Below are 27,471 nucleotides of genomic sequence, written 5' to 3'. Positions count from 1 at the left end.
CAACGGTTTACTTGGGTGCGGGGGGGGGGGCGGTGCCCTGAACAGCAATATGTATAGGTTTTCAGGAGGTATATAGTGTGTATCGCCGACGCATGTGGGTACTTGATACAGTAGTCAACAGGTCGGTAGTGGTATGCTTGTAAAAAGTATATACTATATGGGAGGCACAGTAGTATGTGGGTGACCCTGTCAACACCAACTGTTATCACCGGGTGTAAATGGACATGCTGTAACTGACTTATACCTGTGTATATACATTTATAGGTATATGTATGGTAAGGTTCCATGGGCCTGTAGCTTGAGCACAGACATGGTAATTTTTGTGGGGGAGTGATATTGGATTTGTATAGGTATACTTCCCTCGGACCCCTTGGGGTCACAAGAATGTAATTTTGCCTGGTTACTAATCCCTGCTGTCAACGAATACTAGGGTTTTCTGTCAACTATAATGTTTCCTGGTAGATCCACAACGGGGGCATTTCAGTACATGGTCATAGACGTGCAGAACACATTAATGTCACCGGGGACCCGAAGGCTCCGGACAATCCGCTTATATGTATGTTATATATATATATATATCTATTTAGGATATGTGTGTATATGTGTATTACAATATGTATATTCATATTATGATTTATAATGAATACTGAAGTAATAGTATTCCTTCTCACGTGCTGGTCGCTCTGTTGATAAAGCTCTAGGTCGGCCGTGACGAGTTGTTCTCAGATCCTCACAAGGAGTCCGAAGGTTTATTCTTTTCCCGCCACGGATAGAATACTGTGAAAGTCAACTCCTAGTCGACACGGGGCCCTGTCTCAAAGGATCGTATACAGGAAAGCTAAGTGATATTATATTTCTTTTTCATCCACTAGGGGTCACTGGAGTACTCTTGGATATGGACGGCTTCCGCAGGAACAAGGCACTGAATAATTAAATTTAGAACTCTCCTCCCCTCCATATCCCAGAGTACCTCAGTGTTTTTTCTGTGCTCATAGTAGCAACAAGGCTTGTGTGGAGCTTATCCACACTACTTTTAAATATTTTTTATTTTTATTTTTATTTTTTTACAACATTTTCCACATCCCTTCCCCCCTTCCAATAGGCGTGGGTCCGGGATAGTGGAAGCTGCTACAAGCAGCTGTGGCATGTCGGGCCTCTCTAAAAGAGCTCCCTCATAGCCAAGTGCAGGACTACCTGCAGGAAAGGCTGGACGGAGCTTACAGAAGAAGCCCCATCATAGCCCCTCACCACAGGCGTCCAGGTATGTTGGGGACGGGGAGGTCAGCTCACGCTGCCGCCCGCTGTGTGGGGACACTGTTGTGAAGCGCCGAGCCGCCCGCCGCCGCTTCCAGGACACTGCCGCAGGTCACCGCCGCTATGTGAGCGCCCGCTGCCGCCACCTGGTCACCGCCGCTATGTGCTGCCTCCCGCCGCTCACAGAGCCGCGCCGGCCGCATTCACCACACATAGCCGCCGCTCCACGGCTCTATGCAGCGCGCTCCCCGACTCCCGCTACCCGCTCCCCGGCTCCCTCTACCTCAGCTCCCCGCATGTACGCCCCGGCTCCGTGTAATAGACAGCGGTACACGGAGCACGGGAAGGGGGAACACACACACAAGGGGGGAGAAGTGTGCCCATAGCAGCAGCAGAACACTGCATGGGTTATTAGATAGGCTATTAAGCCTTTTTTAACAGGATTATTCACTGGTTATATCTGTTTGCAAAAGTTATAATCTGCACTTTGTTTTATACTGTAAGCATGGGGGGCCATTTTAACCATGCTTCCTGTTTCTTCCTGTTGTGATTCCAGAACGACTGGCGTGCACTGCACTTGGCCAGATATATATATATATATATAGAGACACCTTAGTACTATTTTACTGAGTCATGCAAGTTGTCTGTCTTTGTATTTTGTGTTGTCTGTCTGCATAATGAGTAAGGCACCAGCAAAAACAAAAAAGCAGTTTCACTGCCATGTCTGTAAGAGTGTGTTACCGGATGGATCTACCACATGTACAGTATGTTTTGTGGATTCAGCTACGAATACAAGTTCGGCTCCGGTTTCAAAGCCGGTTTCATCCCCGGACCCTCCATGGGCTATGCTAGCAGATGTCCTGGCTGGATTGCAATCAGAATTGGCCGCCGCTCGACAAGAGCGGGAAGCAGCAAGATCTGAGTCTAGGGTGAGACCGCTAGAACTACCGGAGGGGTCTCAGCCTTACCAAAAGTCCAAGTCCACTTTGGGTAGAAGGGATAAATTTCATTTGTCTTATGATTTACCAGTTTCTGCTATGTTGCATTCTGACGATTCTATGCCAGACCTCTTTGCGCAAGATGACGGTGAGGAGGGCGAAGTAGACCAGCAGTCAGATAGTGACGATTTTGACAGCCCGGGCATTGATAACCTCATCAGAGCGGTGCGTCAGTCTCTGAAGTTTACAGAAACTGAGGAGCCTCTGACAAATGATGAAGTCGTCTTTACTAAACGACAGAGAACTCCAATGTGTTTTCCTGTTTCGGAATCTCTTAATAAGATGTTACTAGAAACACGAGAGAATCCAGATAAACGGTTTTCTATACCTCGCAGATTTAAGTCTAGTTACCCGTTTCCAGAGTCTGTGACAGCTACATGGGAGAATCCGCCATTGGTGGATTCGTCTGTGTCTAAACTTACAAAGAAATTAACCATACCAGTACCAACTGCTACTACGCTTAAAGACCCTTCGGACCGTAAAATAGAAGCTATGCTAAAGTCCATGTATATAGCAGCAGGAGTGTTGCTTAGACCTGGGTTGGTTGGCATTTGGGTAACTAAGGCGCTAATGGTATGGATAACAGAACTAAAGTCTGCCCTACGTGACGATCACCTTATACTTCTCGCTGATCAAATCTGGGAAGCTGCTGATTATCTGTGTACAGCTTCTACTGACGTCTGTCAGCTCACTTCTCGCCTTTCATCGTCGCTAGTTACAGCACGACGAGCACTCTGGCTGCGTTCTTGGCAAACGGAGACGGAGGTCAAAAGAGGTATAGAGGCATTACCTTACGGTGGCGAGAAGTTGTTTGGTCCTGAATTGGACAAATGGATTTCTGAGGCCACGGGAGGAAAGTCTGTTTTCTTACCATTGCCTCCAACAGTACCTAGACGGAGATACTCTGGACCTGCGTTCAAATCCTTTAGACCTCAGTCCTTTCGCGGGCGTGGCAGAGGAACAGCCACGCCTGGTAGACGAGGTCGAGGACGTGGTTTCCAACAAACCAACACCAGTCATCAGGACGCTAAGGTCACCGACAAGCCAGTGGCATGACGGGCTCCCAGCCCATCTCGGATCTCCAATTGTGGGAGCACGCCTTCAGACGTTCCAGTTGGCGTGGCTCCAGACGTCCACAGATGGGTGGATCCGCAATTTAGTGTTAAAAGGTTACAAAATAGAGTTCGACTGTCTCCCGCCACTGCGGTTTTTCAAGACAGGACTGCCTGTGTCGGACGACAAGAGGGCGGTTCTGCAAATTGCCATTCAGTCTCTGCTGGATCTTACGTCACTTACTACAGATTCAAGATGGAATCTCTGCGGTCAGTAATTGCAGGTTTAGAGCCACAGGAATTCATGATTGCACTGGATCTCAAGGATGCGTACTTACACATTCCGATTTGGCCACCTCATCAGAGGTTCTTGCGGTTTGCAATACGGCAGAACCATTACCAGTTTCAGGCTCTACCGTTTGGCCTCTCGTCAGCGCCTCGGGTATTCACCAAGGTGATGTCTGTGATGATAGCTCATCTCAGATCCCTGGGAGTGATAATAGTTCCGTACTTGGACGATTTGCTCATCAAAGCTCCGTCTCAACAGATGCTCCTCCAACATGCGTTGCTAACGTACAATGTACTGGTTCAGCACGGTTGGATTGTCAACTTCAAGAAATCACATCTTATTCCGTCTCAACGACTTCAATTCCTAGGTATGATTCTCGATACGGTAAATCAAAGAATTTACCTACCAGAACAGAAAGTACAGGTCATTCGTCATCTAGTACAATTAGTGCTCAAGCCACGCACAGTCTCGGTACATTTGTGCATTCACCTCTTAGGCACAATGGTGGCGGCTTTCGAACCGCTTCAGTTCGGGAGATTTCACTCACGTCCTTTTCAACTGGATGTGCTCGCACAGTGGTCGGGCTCGCATCTGCAGATTCACCACAGGGTGAGGTTGACGCCACGGGCCAGAGTGTCTCTACTCTGGTGGCTCAAAGTACACAATCTAACCGCAGGGAAACGGTTCGGCGCCTGGAATTGGATAATTCTAACGACGGACGCGAGTCTCAGAGGTTGGGAAGCTGTAGTTCAAAATTGTCAGCTCCAGGGTCTCTGGGCGGATCACGAAAGATTGCTGTCTATAAATGTCCTGGAACTCCGGGCAATTTACAATGCGCTACGACAAGCAGTGCACATGCTTCGGTCTCAGACTGTTCAGGTGCAGTCAGACAATGCGACGGCGGTCGCATACATCAACAAACGAGGAACGAGAAGCCTCAATTGGGCCGAGCATCACCAAGTGATATTGTCGACAGTGTTCATTCCGGGAGTGGACAACTGGGAGGCGGATTATCTCAGCCGTCGGCATTTTCTTCCAGGAGAATGGGCATTAAATCCAGAAGTGTTTCACATGTTGGTCCAGAGGTGGGGTTACCCTCAAGTGGACCTGATGGCATCTCGCCACAATCACCAAATGCCCCAGTATGTGTCCAGAACGCGAGATCCAAAGGCAGTGGCGGTGGATGCTCTCACCATCGCGTGGCCGTACAGCCTCGTGTATCTGTTTCCACCATTTCCGCTGCTCCCTCTGTTGCTAAAACGGATCAAAAGAGAGTCCGTCACAGTCATACTAGTGGCGCCTCATTGTCCTCGGAGAGCTTGGTTCTCGGATCTCCGCGGACTACTGGCAGACGATCCTTGGCCGCTCCCACTACGTCCGGACCTGTTACAACAGGGTCCGTTCCTTTACCCCGTTTTTAGCGCGGCTGCGTTTGACAGGGTGGCTGTTGAGACCGCCCTCTTAAGAAGAGAGGGCATTCCAGAATCTGTTATACCAACCATTTTACGAGCTAGGAAGCCGGTTACGGCAGCTCATTATTACAGAATTTGGCGTGCCTATATAGCTAGGTGTGAAGATCGGAAGTTTCCGACATCATCTTTCAAGTTATCCCGTCTTTTGTTATTTCTACAGACCGGGTTAGATGGAGGACTGCGTTTATCTACACTAAAGGTGCTGGTATCTGCGTTGTCCATTTACTTTCAAAGACGATTGGCTCTATTGCCGTCGGTACACACTTTTCTGCAAGGTGTCCTCAGAGTACAGCCTCCATTCATTCCACCTACAGCGCCATGGGACTTGAATCTGGTTTTAGATTTCTTACAGTCTTCATATTTTGAACCCTTACAACAAGTGGATATTAAGTTTCTCACTTGGAAAACAATTTTTCTACTAGCCTTAGCTTCGGCAAGGCGTGTTTCAGATTTGGGTGCCTTGTAATGCAAGCCACCGTATTTGGTGTTTCATGATGACAGAGCGGAACTTCGGACGAATCCCGCTTTCTTACCAAAGGTAGTGTCATCTTTTCACATCAATCAACCAATAGTAGTTCCTGTGTTGACAGGAAATTCTGGAACCTTGGATGTGGTACGCGCATTACGCGTTTATGTATCCCGAACGTCTACAGTTCGTAAGACGGATACGTTGTTTGTTCTCTATGATGCTGCCAAGATGGGTTGGCCAGCTTCTAAGCAGACCTTATCCAGATGGATTAAACTGACCATTCGTCAGGCTTACCTTCCTGCTAGGTTACAGCCGCCTACATCAGTAACAGCTCATTCCACACGTTCTGTGGGAACTTCGTGGGCAGCTGGTCGTGGGGCTTCTACGACGCAGCTTTGCCGTGCGGCTACGTGGTCATCAGTGCACACGTTTGTGCGCTTTTACAAGTTTGATACGTTTGCGGCATCAGCATCTAGCTTTGGCCGCCTAGTGTTACAGGTGCCAAACTGCTCTCCCGCCCACTGGGGAAGCTTTGGTACGTCCCAAGAGTACTCCAGTGACCCCTAGTGGATGAAAAAGAAAATAGGATTTTGGTACTTACCAGGTAAATCCTTTTCTTTGAATCCATAGGGGGCACTGGACGCCCATCCAGAGCAGTTTTACCTGGTTTGTGGTAAGTTCAGGGGATCTTATGGTAACACATTCTCACCGACTGGTTCAAAGTTTCAAGTTCTATCGGTTATAGGTCTAGTTGTCAGTCACGTTATGTGTCAACTTTATTGTTGTCCTTTAGGTTATATGTACTTCTCCATTGTCAACCTCTCTATAGCTCCTGTTCGGCTCAGTAAAAAACACTGAGGTACTCTGGGATATGGAGCGGAGGAGAGTTCTAAATTTAATTATTCAGTGCCTTGTTCTTGCGGAAGCCGTCCATAACCCAAGAGTACTCCAGTGCCCCCTATGGATTCAAAGAAAAGGATTTACCTGGTAAGTACCAAAATCCTATTTTCTATGCTGTGGGCTTATTTGCATTACACGCACATGAGGGAGTGTTTGTATTCGGTAAGACATCAGATAGATTTACCCTAAAGAGAGAGGGGAGGTTCCTTATGTTGGTTCTTCTCTATAACATTGTGGCAGGCTGCCGTACGTATACAGGAAGTGTGGCCGGGGGAATGCTGAGGCTGACTCCGAGAGTTACTGGAGTTTTTCCCTGGGACAGTGTACCGCTGTTTGGGGGGATGCCTCAGTTCAGTCAATCTCGGTGGATACTGCTGGTAAGTCTAACTTCGGGAGTTAGATTCCCTCACAGCGGTTGGTGACGCATTCTTTTGTGGGATCCAGTCATTTTAATCGGTTTGATACAGTTCTTTTTTCCTTTTCTGTACAGCCTGTGGAAGGTGAAAAGCTAAGAGTTCTGCAGCCTTGTTAGGTTCGCAGAAGAGGATGTCGTTTCTGTTTCTACCACATACACCACATGTCGCAGAGTCTATATGGCGGGACCCCACTCCGGTGAGGACTCAGTTACTACTTTCATTTAGTCCGGGAATAGACTAGGACCGGTGAGTTACTTATAGAATCCAAAGGGGGACATTCTGGAGTTACAGATGTTTCCCCTCTGGAAGGGGAGGTAGTACGCAACGCCATACCAGAGGTGCGTCAGGTTCAGGGCCTTGTCCTCCTGTCCCGGTTAAAAAAAAAAAAAAAAAGTTTACATTCGTTGTTCTACGCATTCAGATTACCTGGAGGGATAGCCAGGATTGTCTTTGCCATTTCACTGGAGTGATGGTAGTATGATGGTTTTCTTTCAATAGTAAGAGCCATTGTTATTCTGTACTGAGATGTTCGCCTGATTGAGGCCAGGTCAAGAAACAAGTGGTGCAAATCGTTGTTTCTCTCTGACTGTTCTTCAACACAGGGAAGGGCTGTTGTTCCCAACGATGCAGATGTCGGAGGTGGTATCGGTAGATACTGAACGGTTGAGGTTCTGTGTTTTCCTGTGGAAAGAGGTCTGAGGATCCTGAGTCGGATCAGATTTGCAGTGCCAATCCGTCAATATGTTCCATTGATGAAGAAGTTGGGTGCGGCCTAAGAGGCCTTTTCGGTGAGCAGGTCAAATGCCAGAGTGGTTTTCACAGGACCTGTTGGGAATGTGGTCCGGGTCTCACCGGCACATGCACCGGAATATAATTCTAATGGCCAGGATATCACTCCTGTGGTGTCTGCTCAGTTCTCACCTCCTAGAAGGACGAAGGTTCGGGATCCAGGATTAGATCCTGGTGTCCATATATGCAGATCTCCGAGGCTGGGGAGCAGTCCTTGCATGGGAAGTATTTCCAGAGGAAAAGGTCAAGCTGCGAAGCTTGTCTACAATAAGCTTTCTTGAAATAAGAGCTATTTACAACTAACATATTCTTCGGGATCTGCCCATGTTAATTCTGTCGGACGACTTGACAGCAGTGGCGTAAGTAAGCCGCTAGGGCGGAACAAGGAGCAAAGCAGCAATGGCAGAAGCTGAAATAGTTTTCCGCTGGGTGGAAAGACTGGTAAACGTTATATTAGCAGTCTTCGTTCCGGCGTAAACGACGGAGAAATAGATTTCCTCTGGAGACGCGCTCTCCATCCGGGAGAAATACTGTCGTCATCGAGAAGTTTCACAGAAGTGACAAGTCTTTGAGGAGTGCCTCATTTGGGCATGTTGGCGTCTCGCCTCAACGAGAGACCTCAGGAATATGGTTCCAGGTCAAGGGACACTCAAGCTATAGCAGTGGACGCCCTCGTGACACCTTGGGTGTTTTCAGTCGGTCTATGTGTCCTCTCCGCTTTATCTCTGCTGAAGGTGATAAACGTAAGAAGAACAGAGGTTCCGGCAATCCTCATTGTTCCGGTCTAGCCAAGGAGGGCTTGGTATCCAGTTCTTCAAGATTTATTCATAGAAGATCCCTGGCCTCTTCCTCTACGGGAGGAACTGTTACAGCAAGATCCGGGCGTGTATCAGGACTTACCGCGGCTGCGTTTGACGGCGTGGCGGTTGAACGCCATATCCTAGTCCGAATGGGTATTCCCAGTGAGGTCATTTCCACACTTCTTCAGGCTAGAAAATAAGTAACGGCGAAGCCTTACCACCGTATTTGGGGTAAACATGTGTCTTGGTGTGAATCTAAGAAGGTTCCTATGGAAGACTTTCAGCTGAGTCGTTCTTCTTCATTCTTTGCAAGCAGGTGTGGTTGCAGGCCTAAAGTTAGGCTCCGTTTCAGGGCAGTTTTGGCCTTATAAATTTTCTTTAAAAAAAAAAAAATTTCCACCTTTCCGGAAGTTCAGACTTTCGTGAAAGGATTACTGCACATCCAACCTCCATTTGTGCCCCCATTGGCACAGTGGGATCTTGACGTGGTGTTGCGTTTCTTGTGTGTCACTGATTGGAACCTTTATTAAAGGTTGTGTTAAAATTTCTCTCTTGGAGAGTGGTCATGCTTTTGCCTTTTGGGCGACCGCAAGGCGGTTGTCGGAAGTAGCGGCTTTGTCTCAAAAGAGCCCCTGTTTGATCTTCCAAGTGGATAGAATTGAGAACTCGGATAGTAGCTCTGCCGAAAAAGGGTTTTCGGTGTTTATCAAAAACCTGCCTATTTTGATGTCTGTGGTAACTTCAGCATTGGCTGATTCAAAGTCTCTCGATGTAGTCAGGGCTTTGATTTATGTCGCCAATTGGGCTCAGTTTGGGGAAACAGAGGCTCTGTTTGTCCGGTATGCTCCCAGCGTGCTTGGGGCGCCTGCGTCTCTGCAGTCTGTTACACGCTGGATCTGTGATACGATTCGGCATGCTAGTTCTACGGCTGGATTGCCGTTACCGAAGTCGGGGGAGACCCATTCTACTGGGAAGATGGGCTCTTCTTGGGCGGATGCCCGAGGTGTCTCGGCGGGTTAATTTTGCCGAGCTGCTACTTGGTCGGGTTTCAAGCACCTTTGCTAAGCTCTACAAGTTTGATACCCTGGCTGATGGGGACCTCATGTTTGCTCAATCGGTGCTGCAGAGTCGTCCACACTCTCCCGCCCGTTCTGGAGCTTTGGTATAGACCCCATGGTACTTTTGGAGTCCCCAGCATCCTCGAGGACGTAAGAGAAAATAGGATTTTAGTACCTACCGGTAAATCCTTTTCTCGTAGTCCGTAGAGGATGCTGGGCACCCGTCCCAGTGCGTACTGTGTCTGTAGTTATTGATTTTGGTTGCACTTTGTGGTGTTTCTTCTCTGTCAGGCTATCGCTGGCGTTGTTCATGCCATGGCATGTGGTTTCTTATTATTGGTGGGTTGACACACAGGTTGTGTTACATATTCTCTCAGCATATGGCTGTATGTTTTTCATACCGTGGGCTGGTATTCTGTTGAAGGCCATGTCTTGCGGTATGTTCGTGGTGTGACTGGTATGACACTCTCTGTGTTTAAATTATAAATGCTTTCCTCGAAATGCCCGTCTCTCCTGGGCACAGTTTTCTAACTGAGGTCTGGAGGAGGGGTATAGAGGGAGGAGCCAGTTCACACCCAGTTTAAGTCTTTATAGTGTGCCCAAGCTCCTGCAGATCCGTCTATACCCCATGGTCCTTTTGGAGTCCCCAGCATCCTCTACGGACTAGGAGAAAAGGATTTACCGGTAGGTACAAAAATCCTATTATAAGCCTGGCTACTCCAGTTTTGGAGTTGTGCTCTTCCTCACTGTTCATTACTTCAGCTAGAATCATTTATTTATTATTTATTACCAGTTATTTATATAGCGCACACATATTCCGCAGCACTTTACAGAGAATATTCAGCCATTTACATCCCCAGCGGAGCTTACAATCTATGAGCAAAGTTTCAGCTCCAAGCACAAAAGTGCTGAAATCGCTACAGAGAATATTCAGCCATTCACATCAGTCCCTGCCCCAGTGGAGCTTACAATCTGTATACCCTAACACATGTACACACAGACACATTCACGCTAGGGTTAATTTTGTTGGGAGACAATTAACCTACCAGTATGTGTCTGGAGTGTGGGAGGAAACCGGAGTACCCGGAGAAAAACACACGCAAGCATGGGGAGAACATACAAACCCCACACAGTTAGGGCAACGGTGGGAATTGAACCCATAACCTCAGTACTGGAGGTGATAATGCTAACCATTACACTGTCCGTGCTGTCCGTATTATTAATACTTTTAATACTATTAATTATTATTATTATTATTTATTACAAGCCTTGAACATTGATTTATTCAATAACTTAATTTCATTTCCAGACTATTAAACTGCAGTGAAGTTGCTTTGGTACAGCAGTTTCACTTTCACAAGCCAGCCAGATAAACAAAACACAAAGAAAAGAAAAGGAAAACATGAGAAATCAAACAACACAAAAGTCCCAAGAAATCTAAAGCTGGTTACACACTTGCCGATGGCAGCGGGGATGGAGCGGGCCATGCAGCATTCAGCCCCAGATCTTCTTGCATGTACAAAAGATCTGACGCTGTCGCTAGTGAACCGCAGGCGCGCACTTCGGCATTGTGATAGTGTGTACACACTGGACGATTTGAACGATTTGGCATTCTGATCGATCAGAAACGGCCAAATCATTCATAATGTGATCTTACAATCCTAAAGATTGAGAAATGCATCACAGCCACCAAAGTGTGTGTGTGTGTGTGTGTGTCTCAAATATTCACTGCAAACTGAATTTTATCTGGATCTGATTTTATCCACCACAACAGAAAATCTGTTTGTCCGATGATCCTTAAAATGGGTACTCACTCTGCGACGGGTGCCGCAAATCCGATAAATGCTTCCATCCCAAGGAGCGATTATCGGATCAGTACTTTCCTTTGATCTCTGGAACAGGATCGGATCAGGGGTGCTGCTCATAAGACGCTACCATTCCCAGCACTCCAGTTACTTAACTTGTCACTACTTTACCTACTGCATTCATCTTTACAGGACCAAACGCAGCATTTAGAGGCTCCGTACTCCACTTGCACAGTAAATGGCTCTGATATTCCTGTGGCGAATCTATATGAAAAATACAACAGTTCATATTCAATCCAGGTACTGACACAAGTTTTAAAATACAATATTATATTTATTTTTCAATGCGTTTTTATTGTATTTTTTTTTAAAGTGCATTATTATTATTATTATTATTATTATTTTTTAAGTCTGTATTTAATTTTCATTCCACATTAGAGAAGATTAACGCCCTAAACTGGGCTTTCAGTCAAATTACACCTGCTCAGATCAGCAGGCCAGCTGACCCTTATCGTTCCATGCCAGTACTTGGTGACATCACTGATATACCCAGCTGGTGATGACGTCATATTTTAAATCTGTTTAATAAGGACTCACAGATATACATAATATAGACATACATAATATATACATGATACCCATAATGAGTAAAGCGAGACAAAAATAAACAAAAGGTCTGACCGCTTTTTTTACCTTCTAGAATTTTGCAACAATCTGTCCCCCACAGATTGTTGCAAAATTCTAGAAGGTAAAAAAAGCGGTTAGCCCCGGACAACTCGTGAACATAAGTGCGGCTGTATGACGCATTTACAGTACTGCCGGACTCGTGGACTTTTGTTTGCAACCACGTTGGACAGTGAGCAAAAATGTGCAAGTCTGGCATTAGAGGGGGCCATGAAGGGAGTTAATAGTATTCCCTCTGTGTTTGGTCAGACAATGAAGCAATTACAATTTTAATTTTTTTGTGGGGAGGTTAAACAAATTTTTACAAGTTTTCCAAACATAAGTGAAACAAATCTGAATATGAGACTTAAAGTATTGAACAACCAAAAATTGTACGTGAAGTCTGTGGGAAGAGGAAGGGGTGAAAGCAGAGTAAGGACAGGGAGGGAAAGAAGAGGCAAGGATTTAGGGTAAAGTTGAGGTAGGAGGTGGTGCAACAGGAGGGATAGGGGTAGTAAGGGTATAAAGGGAAGGAAGTAGCGGGAGAGTGAAAGAGCCTGCAATCATGTTTTCAGAAAAGATCCGTTGCATTTACACTTTCTGGAACCCACTGAGTTGGTTATTTTCCTTTATAATGAATTCCCTGTAATTAGAGGAACACATTATCATGTTATGTAATCAGTTATCCATTAGAGCAATACTATAATGTTACATGAGGAATACACAAACAGTTCAGTGCTCAGGGCACCTGGCATTCACGGCTGATTGGATAGTACAAAGCTGAACCAGTAGAGAACATCTTGGGCTGCCCATTTTTTTTTTCTATTATGTCCTTAAACAGCTGCTGAAAGTCTTTTTCTGTATTCAGCAAATCACATTTAATCTCTTGGTTTATACTGGCTTTTATATCCATTAAATATACATCACGCCAGAAAATGTGAACCCAAACTCCCACAGTTCTGCATAGAGGCACATGAAGTGTTTAAAGGGACTTTCTACCCTCAGGAGGCAATAATGTTTATTTCAGATGTCCTCAGATCTGGACCCTGGATACAACTGTATCTAATACAGAGAGCATATAACCGCTGTCTTATAAATGACAAAAGGAAACTGGAAATGAAAATTAATGTTGTAAGTAAAAGCTGCGGGAAGACGTACAAAAATAAAGTCGTCTATGGAGGTTGAAGTAAAATAAAAAAAGGGGCAAACTTTAATATTATGTAACAAACATTACATAATTCTAAATATAATATATTCTATAAAAAGCTAACACCAGCTCAGCATGGGCCAAGATTGCAGGATTTATGGGTACCACTACATATTACTTTTTCTTCACTTGCAAATTACTAGTTTTTTATTTACATTTTTATATTCTGTAATGGAGCGACGCAAATTCTAAAAATGGATAAAAGGTATATAAACAAAAAAGTTTACAAAAATATTTTTGAAAGCCAAGACAACTTGTTAAAACTTTTAACTACTTTGGTTCCAGATGTGGGCCCATGCAGGATGCCGGCCGAACTCCGACGTTTTTTTAAAGGGGTAATCACTTACTACAAAGCATGGTTTTGCCTTGTAAGGGATTGCCCCATTAAAAAACGTCTCACACGGCCACTGAACTTGGGCGTCATTACATGTGGCCCGTCGTTTTGAAACAAATGAAAATTATCTGTAACAATTAAAAAAAAAAAAAAAAAAGTTTTTACTTTTTAACAAACTTTTTCAAAATACATTTTGTTCAAGGTATCTTATTATTTTGCCAAACGTATGAATAAAATCACTGTGAATGACTTCCAAGCGTAGTTCTTTAAACTACATGCGGAAATGTGTAGCTAGTGCAAAACTGTTTCAGTGTTTTGAGTTTAGAACCTTTGCTGTCCCACCTTTTACACGTGTATGTCTGGTTTATGCCAGTATTTTAGGTTGCCATGCTTGCCAACTGTTGAGCTATATTCCGTTATACTCCACTGTGTATAGCTGTAAAAAGCCAAACCATTGACAATTTTTAATAGATGCTCTTGCGTTGAAAATAATTAAAATAATGAGACATAGAAGCTCTTGTCAAGCCACAGGGGATCTGCGTAAGAACACAATGTACATTAATCCTGATGTAAGCGAACGCGATCCAAAACAGTTAAATTATGTGTTCAGACCTGGCAAAGAGCACAGACAGATATTTGTGATGATGCCCATTTTACTCTGTGATCCGTCTTCCATTCCAGCCAAATGACAGTGCTGCAAGAGCGGCTATACTAACAATGAAGCATTAGACAGATCCTGGGATCTATAATAAAAGGACAACAAAGTTAAACATGTAAGGTAAAAGGTCACCGAAAGATCTTTTTAACATTAACAAGTAATTGTCACTAGAGTAGAGACGGGATCAGTATGAGATCAGTCAGGAGACCTACGCTGGGATCCCAACATCCGGAATCTCGGCAGCAAGGTCAGCGTGTCCCCTCGCGGGATCGATGTGCTCACCACGCTTCGGGCCCAGGGTTCTATTCCCCCTTTGGTGGTGGCGTGGACCATAGACTGCCCTTCCCCCGCCGTAGAGACAGATAATCCAGTTGTAAAGGGCAGCAGCATATGCTGGTGTGCTATGTAAATCAATGGAACTAAATAAGAGTCTCTTAAATATGTTCTCAGATACCCTTCTATATAGACGTATTCAAGCCAAATAAGATCAACAAGCCATCATTTAAAAAACGGTCATTAGATTTGTTTTCTATTTAATCAATATAAACTGAGCTAATGGTATTGGGGTTCATTGTGATTCTTAAGTTAAAAGGGGAAATGTGATAGGTCATTTCATTTTACGTATTTTCTTTGTTTACCATTAAGATCCATTTTGTAACCATGTTTTATACTTTTAGATCAGTTTTTGATTATACACATGCCCTGTTCAGTCACTTTATATTTTCCAGTCTGGGTGAAAAGTGTAAAGGGGCGGATACCTCCGGGGAGACTTGGGAAACTTCCCTATGCTCCTGATGCCTGGGTCGGGTGGGTTGGGGAAATCCACCGTGTTGGATAACCAATTCCAGCCAAAAAATTATCGGGATTGGTGAGTTAGGGATTTTTGACATGCAGCAATTTGCAGATACTCTACTGGTGGCTGATCATTGATGTCCGTCTATCGGCTGATTTGATCGGCATCTTCAGAATGGTGAATCACAGCTCTGATGCATGGCCCACGTAAGATATAGCCTGTACAAATCATGAATAGTGTTTGACCAAACAGCATTAACTGAGAGTACTGCCGCAGCAGGCTACAAGGCAGTGTGTGTCTTCTTACAGGGTTCTAATGCCAACCTAGACCTAGGTCTATCTTTATCATTACTATTTGTGTTTTCTCTTACGTCCTAGAGGATGCTGGGGACTCCGTAAGGACCATGGGGAATAGACGGGCTCCGCAGGAGACATGGGCACTAAAAAGAACTTTAGATATGGGTGTGCACTGGCTCCTCCCTCTATGCCCCTCTTCCAGACCTCAGTTTGATACTGTGCCCAGAGGAGACTGGGTGCATTACAGGGAGCTCTCCAGAGTTTCCTGAAAGAAATAATTTTTGTTAGGTTTTTTAATTTCAGGGTGCCTGCTGGCAACAAGCTCCCTGCATCGAGGGACTGAGGGGAGAGAAGCAGACCTACTTAACTGCTAGGCTCTGCTTCTTAGGCTACTGGACATCATTAGCTCCAGAGGGAATCGGAACGCGGGTCTCTCCTAGCTGTTCGTCCCGGAGCCGCGCCGCCGTCCTCCTCACAGAGCCGGAAGATAGAAGCCGGGTGAGTATGAGAAGATAAGAAGACTTCAGAGGCGGCAGAAGACTTCGGATCTTCACTGAGGTAACGCGCAGCGGTAACGCTGCTCGCCTTTGCTCCCACACAACACACACACGGCAGGCACTGTAAGGGTGCAGGGCGCAGGGGGGGCGCCCTGGGCAGCAATTTAAACCTCTGGTCTGGCAAAATCAGTACATATATGGGCTCTGCACTGTATATTAGAGATCCCGCCAGTTTTTAAAAGAAATCAAGCGGGACCGAAGCCCGCCGCTGAGGGGGCGGAGCTTGATCCTCAGCACTCACCAGCGCCATTTTCTCCACAGCACACCGCTGAGAAGCTGGCTCCCCGGACTCTCCCCTGCTGAACACGGTGACAGAGGGTTTGAAAGAAGGGGGGGGGCACATAATTTGGCGCAGTGGTATATATATGTAATAAAAGCGCTATCTGGGTAATTTTTTTTCCCAGGGTCATTGGCGCTGGGTGTGTGCTGGCATATTCTCTCTCTGTCTCTCCAAAGGGCATTGTGGGGGAACTGTCTCCAGATAGAGTCTTCCCTGAGTGTGTGGGGTGTCGGTACGCGTGTGTCGGCATGTCTGAAGCGGAAGGCTCTTCTAGGGAGGAGGTGGAGCAAATGAGTGTGGTGTCTCCGTCGGCAACGCCGACACCTGACTGGTTGGATATGTGGTATATTTTAAATGCAAATGTGAATTTATTGCACAAAAGGTTGGACAAAGCTGAGTCCAGGGAATGTACAGGGAGTTTTGCCCTGCCTTTCACTATGTCGCAGGGACCTTCTGGGTCTCAAAAGTGCCCACTATCCCAAGTAATAGACACTGATACCGACACGGATTCTGACTCCAGTGTCGACTACGATGATGCAAAGTTGCAGCCAAAGTTGGCTAAAAGTATTCATGATTATTGCAATAAAAGAGGTGTTGCATATCGCGGATAAACCCTCTGTCCCTGACACGAGGGTGCGCATGTATAAGGAGAAGAAACCTGAGGTAACCTTTCCCCCATCTCATGAGCTGAACAAATTATTTGAAAAGGCTTGGGAATCTCCAGACAAAAAACTGCAGATTCCCAAAAGGATTCTAATGGCGTATCCTTTCCCGACTAAGGACAGGATACGGTGGGAATCCTCCCCAAGGGTGGACAAAGCGTTGACACGCTTATCCAAAAAGGTAGCGCTGCCATCTCAAGATACAGCAACCCTCAAGGATCCTGCGGATCGCAGGCAGGAGACTACCTTGAAGTCTATTTACACACATACTGGTACCTTACTCAGACCGGCGATAGCGTCGGCTTGGGTTTGTAGCGCTGTAGCAGCGTGGACAGATACCTTATCTGCTGATATAGATACGCTGGATAAGGAAACCATTTTATTGACCCTGGGTCATATTAAAGATGCTGTCCTATATATGAGAGATGCTCAGAGAGACGTTGGCCTACTGGGTTCCAGAGCCAACGCTATGGCGATTTCGGCTAGACGAGCCCTATGGACCCGACAATGGACGGGTGATGCCGACTCAAAGAGGCATATGGAGGTTTTACCTTACAAGGGTGAGGAATTGTTTGGGGAAGGTCTCACGGACCTAGTTTCCACAGCTACGGCAGGTAAATCAACTTTTTTGCCTTATGTTTCCTCACAGCCTAAGAAAACGCCACATTATCAGATGCAGTCCTTTCGGTCGCATAAACCCAAGAGAGTGCGGGGATCTTCCTTTCTTGCCAGAGGTAAGGGCAAGGGGAAAAAGCTGCCAACCACAGCTAGTTCCCAGGAGCAGAAGTCCTCCCCGGCCTCTACAAAATCCACCGCATGACGCTGGGGCTCCGCTGAGGGAGTCCGCCCCAGTGGGGGCACGTCTTTGACTTTTCAGCCACGTCTGGGTTCACTCACAGGTGGATCCCTGGGCAATAGAAATTGTTTCCCAGGGTTACAAGCTGGAATTCGAAGAGGTGCCTCCTCGCCGGTTTTTCAAATCGACCCTACCGGCTTCTCCCCCAGAGAGGGAGATAGTTTTAAATGCAATTCAAAAATTGTGTCTTCAACAAGTGGTGGTCAAAGTCCCCCTGCTGCAGCAGGGGATGGGGTATTACTCAACCCTGTTTGTAGTCCCGAAACCGGACGGTTCGGTCAGGCCCATTTTGAATTTAAAATCCTTAAACCTATACTTAAAAAGGTTCAAGTTCAAGATTGAGTCGCTCAGAGCGGTCATCGCCAGCCTGGAAGGGGGGGATTATATGGTGTCCCTGGACATAAAGGATGCATACCTTCATGTCCCCATATATCCGCCTCATCAGGCGTTCCTGAGGTTTGCTGTACAGGATTGTCATTACCAATTTCAGACGTTGCCGTTTGGGCTTTCCACAGCCCCGAGGATTTTCACCAAGGTAATGGCGGAAATGATGGTGCTCCTGCGCAAGCAGAGTGTCACAATTATCCCATACTTGGACGATCTCCTAATAAAAGCGAGATCAAGAGAGCAGTTGCTGAACAGCGTGTCACTTTCCCTGAAGGTGTTGCAACAGCACGGCTGGATTCTCAATATCCCGAAGTCACAGTTGGTTCCAACGACTCGTTTGCTTTTCTTAGGCATGATTCTGGATACAGACCAGAAAAGGGTTTATCTTCCGATGGAAAAGGCCCAAGAACTGTATTTGGTCAGGGACCTATTGAAGCCAAAAAGGGTGTCGGTGCATCACTGCACTCGAGTTCTGGGAAAGATGGTGCCGTCTTACGAGGGCCATTCCATTCGGCAGGTTCCATGCGAGAACTTTTCAATGAGACCTTCTGGACAGGTGGTCCGGGTCACATCTACAGATTCATCAGATGATCACCCTGTCCCCCAGGGCCAGGGTATCTCTCCTGTGGTGGCTGCAGAGTGCTCACCTTCTAGAGGGTCGCAGGTTCGGCATTCAGGACTGGGTTCTGATAACCACGGACGCGAGCCTCCGAGGTTGGGGAGCAGTCACACAGGGAAGAAACTTCCAAGATCTCTGGTCAAGCCAGGAGGCTTGTCTTCACATCAACGTACTGGACTTGAGGGCCATATACAACGCCCTTCGGCAAGTGGAGAATTTGCTTTGCGACCGACCGGTTCTGATTCAGTCAGACATCATCACCGCAGTGGCGCATGTAAACCGCCAAGGCGGAACAAAGAGCAGAGTGGCAATGGCAGAAGCCACCAGGATTCTTCGCTGGGCGGAAAATCATGTAAGCGCTCTGACAGCAGTCTTCATTCCGGGAGTGGACAACTGGGAAGCAGACTTCCTCAGCAGACACGATCTACATCCAGGAGAGTGGGGACTTCATCAGGAAGTCTTCGCAGAGATTGCAAGTCAGTGGGGACTGCCTCAGATAGACATGATGGCGTCACGCCTCAACAAGAAACTACCGAAGTATTGCGCCAGGTCAAGGGACCCTCAGGCAGTGGCGGTGGATGCCCTGGTGACACCATGGGTGTTTCAGTCGGTCTATGTGTTCCCTCCTCTTCCGCTCATCTCAAAGATATTGAGAATCATAAGACGAAGAGGAGTACAGACAATTCTCATTGTTCCAGATTGGCCGCGAAGGGCCTGGTATCCAGATCTGCAGGAAATGCTCACAGAAGATCCGTGGCCTCTTCCTCTCAGAGAGGTCCTGTTACAACAGGGGGGCCTGTCTGTTCCAAGACTTACCGCGGCTGCGTTTGACGGCATGGCGGTTGAACGCCGGATCCTAGCGGAAAAGGGCATTCCGGATGAGGTCATTCCTACTCTGATAAAGGCTAGGAAGGACGTGACAGCAAAACATTATCACCGTATATGGCGAAAGTATGTATCTTGGTGTGAGTCCAGGAATGCTCCTCCGGAAGAATTCCATCTGGGCCGTTTCCTTCACTTCCTACAGACGGGAGTGAATTTGGGCCTAAAATTAGGCTCCATTAAGGTTCAGATTTCGGCCCCATCCATTTTCTTTCAGAAGGAATTGGATTCTCTCCCAGAAGTCCAGACTTTTGTGAAGGGAGTGCTGCATATCCAGCCTCGTTTTGTACCTCCAGTGGCACCCTGGGACCTTAACGTGGTGTTGCGGTTCCTTAAGTCTCACTGGTTTGAACCACTTAAAACGGTGGAATTAAAATATCTCACTTGGAAAGTGGTCATGTTGTTGGCCTTGGCATCGGCAAGGCGAGTGTCGGAGTTGGCGGCTTTATCTCACTAAAGCACCTATCTGATTTTCCATGTGGATAGAGCGGAGTTGCGGACTTGTCCTCAATTTTTGCCCAAGGTGGTTTCTTCTTTTCATATGAACCAACCTATTGTGGTGCCTGTGGCTACACGGGACTTGGAGGATTCCGAGTCCCTTGATGTGGTCAGGGCATTGAAAATTTCTCTAACGTCCTAAGTGGATGCTGGGGACTCCGTAAGGACCATGGGGAATAGCGGCTCCGCAGGAGACTGGGCACAAAAGTAAAGCTTTAGAACTACCTGGTGTGCACTGGCTCCTCCCCCTATGACCCTCCTCCAAGCCTCAGTTAAGATTTTGTGCCCGAACGAGAAGGGTGCACACTAGGTGGCTCTCCTGAGCTGCTTAGTGAAAAGTTTAGTTTTAGGTTTTTTATTTTCAGTGAGACCTGCTGGCAACAGGCTCACTGCATCGAGGGACTAAGGGGAGAAGAAGCGAACTCACCTGCGTGCAGAGTGGATTGGGCTTCTTAGGCTACTGGACATTAGCTCCAGAGGGACGATCACAGGCCCAGCCATGGATGGGTCCCAGAGCCGCGCCGCCGGCCCCCTTACAGAGCCAGAAGACAGAAGAGGTCCGGAAAATCGGCGGCAGAAGACGTCCTGTCTTTAACAAGGTAGCGCACAGCACTGCAGCTGTGCGCCATTGCTCTCAGCACACTTCACACTCCGGTCACTGAGGGTGCAGGGCGCTGGGGGGGGCGCCCTGAGACGCAATAAAAACACCTTGGATGGCAAAAAATGCATCACATATAGCTCCTGGGCTATATGGATGCATTTAACCCCTGCCAGAATACATAGAAAAACGGGAGATAAGGCCGCCGATAAGGGGGCGGAGCCTATCTCCTCAGCACACTGGCGCCATTTTCCCTCACAGCTCCGTTGGAGGGAAGCTCCCTGGCTCTCCCCTGCAGTCACTACACTACAGAAAGGGTTAAAAAAGAGAGGGGGGGCACTAATTACGCGCAGTATTAAAGATACAGCAGCTATAAGGGGAAAAACACTTATATAAGGTTATCCCTGTATATATATATATATATATAGCGCTCTGGTGTGTGCTGGCAAACTCTCCCTCTGTCTCCCCAAAGGGCTAGTGGGGTCCTGTCCTCTATCAGAGCATTCCCTGTGTGTGTGCTGTATGTCGGTACGTTTGTGTCGACATGTATGAGGAGAAAAATGATGTGGAGACGGAGCAGATTGCCTGTAATAGTGATGTCACCCCCTAGGGGGTCGACACCTGAGTGGATGAACTGTTGGAAGGAATTACGTGACAGTGTCAGCTCTGTATAAAAGACAGTGGTTGACATGAGACAGCCGGCTACTCAGCTTGTGCCTGTCCAGACGTCTTATAGGCCGTCAGGGGCTCTAAAGCGCCCGTTACCTCAGATGGCAGATATAGACGCCGACACGGATACTGACTCCAGTGTCGACGGTGAAGAGACAAATGTGACTTCCAGTAGGGCCACACGTTACATGATGGAGGCAATGAAAAATGTTTTACACATTTCTGATAATACGAGTACCACCAAAAAGGGGTATTATGTTCGGTGAGGAAAAACTACCTGTAGTTTTCCTGAATCTATGAAATTAAATGAGGTGTGTGATGATGCGTGGGTTTCCCCCGATAACAACTGATAATTTCTAAAATGTTATTGGCATTATATCCTTTCCCGCCAGAGGTTAGGGTGCGTTGGGAAACACCCCCTAGGGTGGATAAAGCGCTCACACGCTTGTAAGGGCTCTACCCTCTCCTGAGATGGCCGCCCTTAAGGATCCTGCTGATAGAAAGCAGGAGGGTATCCTAAACAGGGCCGTCTTTTCGTATGGGCTCAATGGGCTCTTGCCCAAGGGCCCCAAGAGAATAAGGGCCCTAGGCTGATAGCTGAGGGTCCCCTCTTTCCAGGGGTACCAGATTTTTGAAAATCGGCCCTGGGGAACCAGAGATATCCGACTTGAAAGCAGTGGTCCCCATCCAAGCCTGTTAATTGCTCTTCCCAGCCAGATATTTCGGGTTCTGTCTGACTTTGAGTATTTCTAAGGGTATAAGCCAAAAGCCGGGACTCTCCACTTTTAGTGGACACTGGCAGCTTGTTTCTACTATGCCCAGAACCAGAGATATCAGCCTTCAAGCAGCTGGTCCCTGCTCCAGCTCCACATGCCTAATATGCAGTTTTAGATTTTCGTTGGTGAATTGCTCTGGCTCCTGAACTCTGATCCCCACATCCCCAGAACCTTCTGAAAGGTGGAACTCTCTAGTATTTTATTCCCTTCAAAGCTAAGAAATATATTTTCAGGAACTTGAGATGTCTGCAGTCAAGCAAGCTGCCCTCCCACCGTAAAATGATATTAAGCCCACTCCACTATCCACCCCTCCCCTGCGTATTAAACACCCCCTACCACCCTGGAAGTCATGTACCAGGGCCCCTTCATTCAGCCCAATGCCCCCTTCTACAGTTTAGCCCATCTGTGCAGTAAAGGAGTAATTAGCAGAAATCACTGCTTCAGGTCCTACATGCTGGGCAGAAGATAGAACACCCCCTACTGCCCGCGGGACATCAAAGCTGCTGCTGATAGCTCCTCCCACCCCTACCGCTGGAGCATGGGTAGGGGGCCCAATGCATTGCTGTGCCCAGGGGCCCACACTGGTCTTAAGACGGCTCTGATCCTAAAATGTATTTACACACATACTGGTGTTATACTGCGACCAGCAATCGCCTCAGCCTGGATGTGCAGTGCTGGTTTGGCGTGGTCGGATTCCCTGACTGAAAATATTGATACCCTAGATAGGGACAGTATATTTTTGCCTATAGAGCATTTAAAAGATGCATTTCTATATATGCGTGATGCACAGCGGAATATTTGCCGACTGGCATCAAGTCTAAGTGCGTTGTCCATTTCTACCAGTAGAGGGTTATGGACACGACAGTGGTCAGGTGATGCGGATTTCAAACGGCATTTGGAAGCAACATGAGAAGACGCCGTATTATCAGGCGCAGTCTTTTCGTGGACAAGCGGGCAAAAGGTTCCTCATTTCTGCCCCGTGACAGAGGGAGAGGAAAAAGGCTGCAGAAATCAGCCAGTTCCCAGGAACAGAAACCCTCTCCCGCCTCTGCCAAGCCCTCAGTATGACGCTGGGGCTTTACAAGCAGAATCAGGCACGGTGGGGGGCCCGTCTCAATGAATTTCAGCGCGCAGTGGGCTCACTCGCAAGTAGACCCGTGGATCCTTCAGGTGATATCTCGGGGGTACAAATTGGAATTCGAGACGTCTCCCCCTTGCCGTTTCCTAAAGTCGGCTTTACCGATGTCTCCTTCTGACAGGGAGACAGTTTTGGAAGCCATTCACAAGCTGTATTCCCAGCAGGTGATAATCAAGGTACCCCTCCTGCAACAGGGAACGGGGTATTATTCCACACTGTTGTGGTACCGAAGCCGGACGGCTCGGTGAGACCGATTCTAAATCTAAAATCTTTGAACACTTACATACAGAGGTTCAAATTCAAGATTGAGTCACTCAGAGCAGTGATTGCGAACCTGGAAGAAGGGGACTACATGATGTCTCGGGACATCGAGGATGTTTACCTTCATGTCCAAAATTTACCCTTCTCACCAAGGGTACCTCAGGTTTATGGTACAGAACTGTCACTATCAGTTCAGACGCTGCCGTATGGATGGTCCACGGCACCCCGGGTCTTTACCAAGGTAATGGCCGAAATGATGATATTCCTTCGAAGGAAGGGAATTTTAGTTATCCCTTACTTGGACGATTCCCTGATAAGGGTAAGATCCAGGGAACAGTTGGAGGTCGGTGTAGCACTATCTCAGGTAGTGTTGCGGCAGCACGATTGGATTCTCAATATTCCAAAATCGCAGCTGGTTCCGACGACTCGTCTTCTGTTCCTAGGGATGATCCTGGACACAGTCCAGAAAAAGGTGTTTCTCCCGGAGGAGAAAGCCAGGGAGTTATCCGAGCTAGTCAGGAACCTCCTAAAACCGAGCCAAGTCTCAGTGCATCAATGCACAAGGGTTCTGGGTAAAATGGTGGCTTCCTACGAAGCAATCCCATTCGGCAGATTCCACGCAAGAACTTTCCAGTGGGACCTGCTGGACAAATGGTCCGGGTCGCATCTTCAGATGCATCAGCGGATAACCCTGTCACCAAGAACAAGGGTGTCCCTCCTGTGTTGGTTGCAGAGTGCTCATCTTCTAGAGGGCCGCAGATTCGGCATTCAGGACTGGGTCCTGGTGACCACGGATGCCAGCCTGCGAGGCTGGGGAGCAGTCACACAAGGAAGGAATTTCCAGGGCTTATGGTCAAGCCTGGAGACATCACTTCACATAAATATCCTGAAGCTAAGGGCCATTTACAATGCTCTAAGCTTAGCAAGACCTCTGCTTCAAGGTCAGCCGGTGTTGATCCAGTCGGACAACAACACGGCAGTCACCCACGTAAACAGACAGGGTGGCACAAGAAGCAGGAGGGCAATGGCAGAAGCTGCAAGGATTCTTCGCTGGGCGGAAAATCATGTGATAGCACTGTCAGCAATTCCGGGAGTGGACAACTGGGAAGCAGACTTCCTCAGCAGACACGACCTCCACCCGGGAGAGTGGGGACTTCACCCAGAAGTCTTCCACATGATTATAAACCGTTGGGAAAAACTCGACAGGTATTGCGCCAGGTCAAGGGACCCTCAGGCAATAGCTGTAGACGCTCTGGTAACACCGTGGGTGTACCAGTCAATGTATGTGTTCCCTCATCTGCCTCTCATACCCAAGGTACTGAGATTGATAAGATGGAGAGGAGTAAGCACTATATTCGTGGCTCCGGATTGGCCAAGAAGGACTTGGTAACCGGAACTTCAAGAGATGCTCACGGAGGATCCGTGGCCTCTACCTCTAAGAAGGGACCTGCTCCAGCAAGGACCCTGTCTGTTCCAAGACTTACCACGGCTGCGTTTGACGGCATGGCGGTTGAACGCCGGATCCTGAAGGAAAAAAGGCATTCCGGATGAAGTCATCCCTATCCTGATCAAAGCCAGGAAGGATGTAACCGCAAAACATTATCACCGCATTTGGCGAAAATATGTTGCGTGGTGCGAGGCCAGTAAGGCCCGACGGAGGAAATTCAACTGGGTCGATTCCTACATTTCCTGCAAACAGGAGTGTCTATGGGCCTGAAATTGGGGTCCATTAAGGTTCAAATTTCGGCCCTGTCAATTTTCTTCCAAAAAGAACTAGCTTCAGTCCCTGAAGTTCAGACGTTGTAAAAGGGGTACTGCATATACAGCCTCCTTTTGTGCCTCCAGTGGCACCTTGAGATCTCAATGTAGTTTTTGGGTTCCAAAAGTCACATTGGTTTGAACCACTTAAATCTGTGGAGTTAAAATATCTTACATGGAAAGTGGTCATGCTGTTGGCCCTGGCCTGGGCCAGGCGCGTGTCAGAATTGGCGGCTTTATCCTGTAAAAGCCCTTATCTGATTTTCCATTCGGACAGGGCGGAATTGAGGACTCGTCCTCAGTTTCTCCCTAAGGTGGTTTCAGCGTTTCACCTGAACCAACCTATTGTGGTGCCTGCGGCTACTAGGGACTTGGAGGACTCCAAGTTGCTAGACGTTATCAGGGCCCTGAAAATATATGTTTCCAGGACGGCTGGAGTCAGAAAATCTGACTCGCTGTTTATCCTGTATGCACCCAACAAGCTGGGTGCTCCTGCTTCTAAGCAGACTATTGCTCGTTGGATTTGTAGTACAATTCAGCTTGCACATTCTGTGGCAGGCCTGCCACAGCCAAAAATCTGTAAATGCCCACTCCACAAGGAAGATGGGCTCATCTTGGGCGGCTGCCCGAGGGGTCTCGGCTTTACAACTTTGCCGAGCAGCTACTTGGTCAGGAGCAAATACGTTTGTAAAATTCTACAAAATTGATACCCTGGCTGAGGAGGACCTGGAGTTCTCTCATTTGGTGCTGCAGAGTCATCCGCACTCTCCCGCCCATTTGGGAGCTTTGGTATAATCCCCATGGTCCTTACGGAGTCCCCAGCATCCACTTAGGACGTTAGAGAAAATAAGAATTTACTTACCGATAATTCTATTTCTCGTAGTCCGTAGTGAATGCTGGGCGCCCATCCCAAGTGCGGATTGTCTGCAATACTGGTACATAGTTATTGTTACCAAAAAATCGGGTTATTGCTGTAGTGAGCCATCTTTTCTAGAGGCTCCTCTGTTATCATGCTGTTAACTGGGTTTAGATCACGAGTTGTACGGTGTGATTGGTGTGGCTGGTATGAGTCTTACCCGGGATTCAAAATCCTTCCTTATTGTGTACGCTCGTCCGGGCACAGTATCCTAACTGAGGCTTGGAGGAGGGTCATAGGGGGAGGAGCCAGTGCACACCAGGTAGTTCTAAAGCTTTACTTTTGTGCCCAGTCTCCTGCGGAGCCGCTATTCCCCATGGTCCTTACGGAGTCCCCAGCATCCACTACGGACTACGAGAAATAGAATTATCGGTAAGTAAATTCTTATTTTATGTGGCCAGAACGGCTCGGGTTAGGAAAACAGAGGCATTGTTTGTCCTGTATGCAGCCGAAAAGGTTGGCGCTCCTGCTTCGAAGCAGACTATTGCTCGCTGGATCTGTAACACGATTCAGCAGGCTCATTCTACGGCTGGATTGCCGTTACCAAATTCTGTAAAGGCCCATTCCACTAGGAAGGTGGGCTCTTCTTGGGCGGCTGCCCGAGGTGTCTCGGCATTACAGCTGTGCCGATCTGCTACTTGGTCGGGTTCGAACACCTTTGCGAAGTTCTACAAGTTTGATACCCTGGCTGATGAGGACCTCATGTTTGCTCAATCGGTGCTGCAGAGTCATCCGCACTCTCCCGCCCGGTTTGGAGCTTTGTCATAATCCCCATAGTCCCTATGGAGTCCCCAGCATCCTCTAGGACGTAAGAGAAAATAAGATTTTAAACCTACCGGTAAATCTTTTTCTCCTAGTCCGTAGAGGATGCTGGGCGCCCATCCCAGTGCGGACTACATCTGAAAGACTTGTATATAGTTGTTGCTTACATAAGGGTTATGTTACAGTTTTGATCAGTCTCTGGCTGATGCTGTTTTATTTCATGCTGTTAACTGGTTCGGATATTCCATGTTATACGGTGTGGGCTGGTGTGTATCTCGCCCTTAGATTAACAAAAATCCTTTCCTCGTACTGTTCGTCTCCTCTGGGCACAGTTCCTATAACTGAGGTCTGGAGGAGGGGCATAGAGGGAGGAGCCAGTGCACACCCATTCTAAAGTTTCTTCATAGTGCCCATGTCTCCTGCGGAGCTTGTCTATTCCCCATGGTCCTTACGGAGTCCCCAGCATCCTCTACGGACTAGGAGAAAAAGATTTACCGGTAGGTTTAAAATCTTATTTTCAAGAACGCTACGACAGGGATACTGGATATCGGTATCCCGGCGTAGGTCTCCTGACCGCCGGGATCTCATACTGATCCCGT

At 47.4% G+C, this 27,471-nt stretch overlaps 1 protein-coding gene across 1 annotated transcript in view; it reads left to right on the top strand.

Annotated features, from left to right (window-relative positions):
* The window catches only part of SCNN1B (sodium channel epithelial 1 subunit beta), a 125,665-nt gene that overhangs the window by 76,905 nt on the left and 21,289 nt on the right, over nt 1-27,471 (top strand). The window contains exon 7 of the mRNA XM_063934653.1: nt 11,495-11,602. Coding sequence (XP_063790723.1) covers nt 11,495-11,602 — 108 coding nt within the window. The remainder of the gene's footprint in view (nt 1-11,494; nt 11,603-27,471) is intronic.

The sequence above is a fragment of the Pseudophryne corroboree genome, chromosome 7, assembly GCF_028390025.1.
Source record: "Pseudophryne corroboree isolate aPseCor3 chromosome 7, aPseCor3.hap2, whole genome shotgun sequence".
NCBI classification, from domain to species: Eukaryota; Metazoa; Chordata; class Amphibia; order Anura; family Myobatrachidae; genus Pseudophryne; species Pseudophryne corroboree.
Note: the sequence above shows the minus strand (reverse complement) of the source record. Positions and strands in the feature narration are given on the sequence as shown.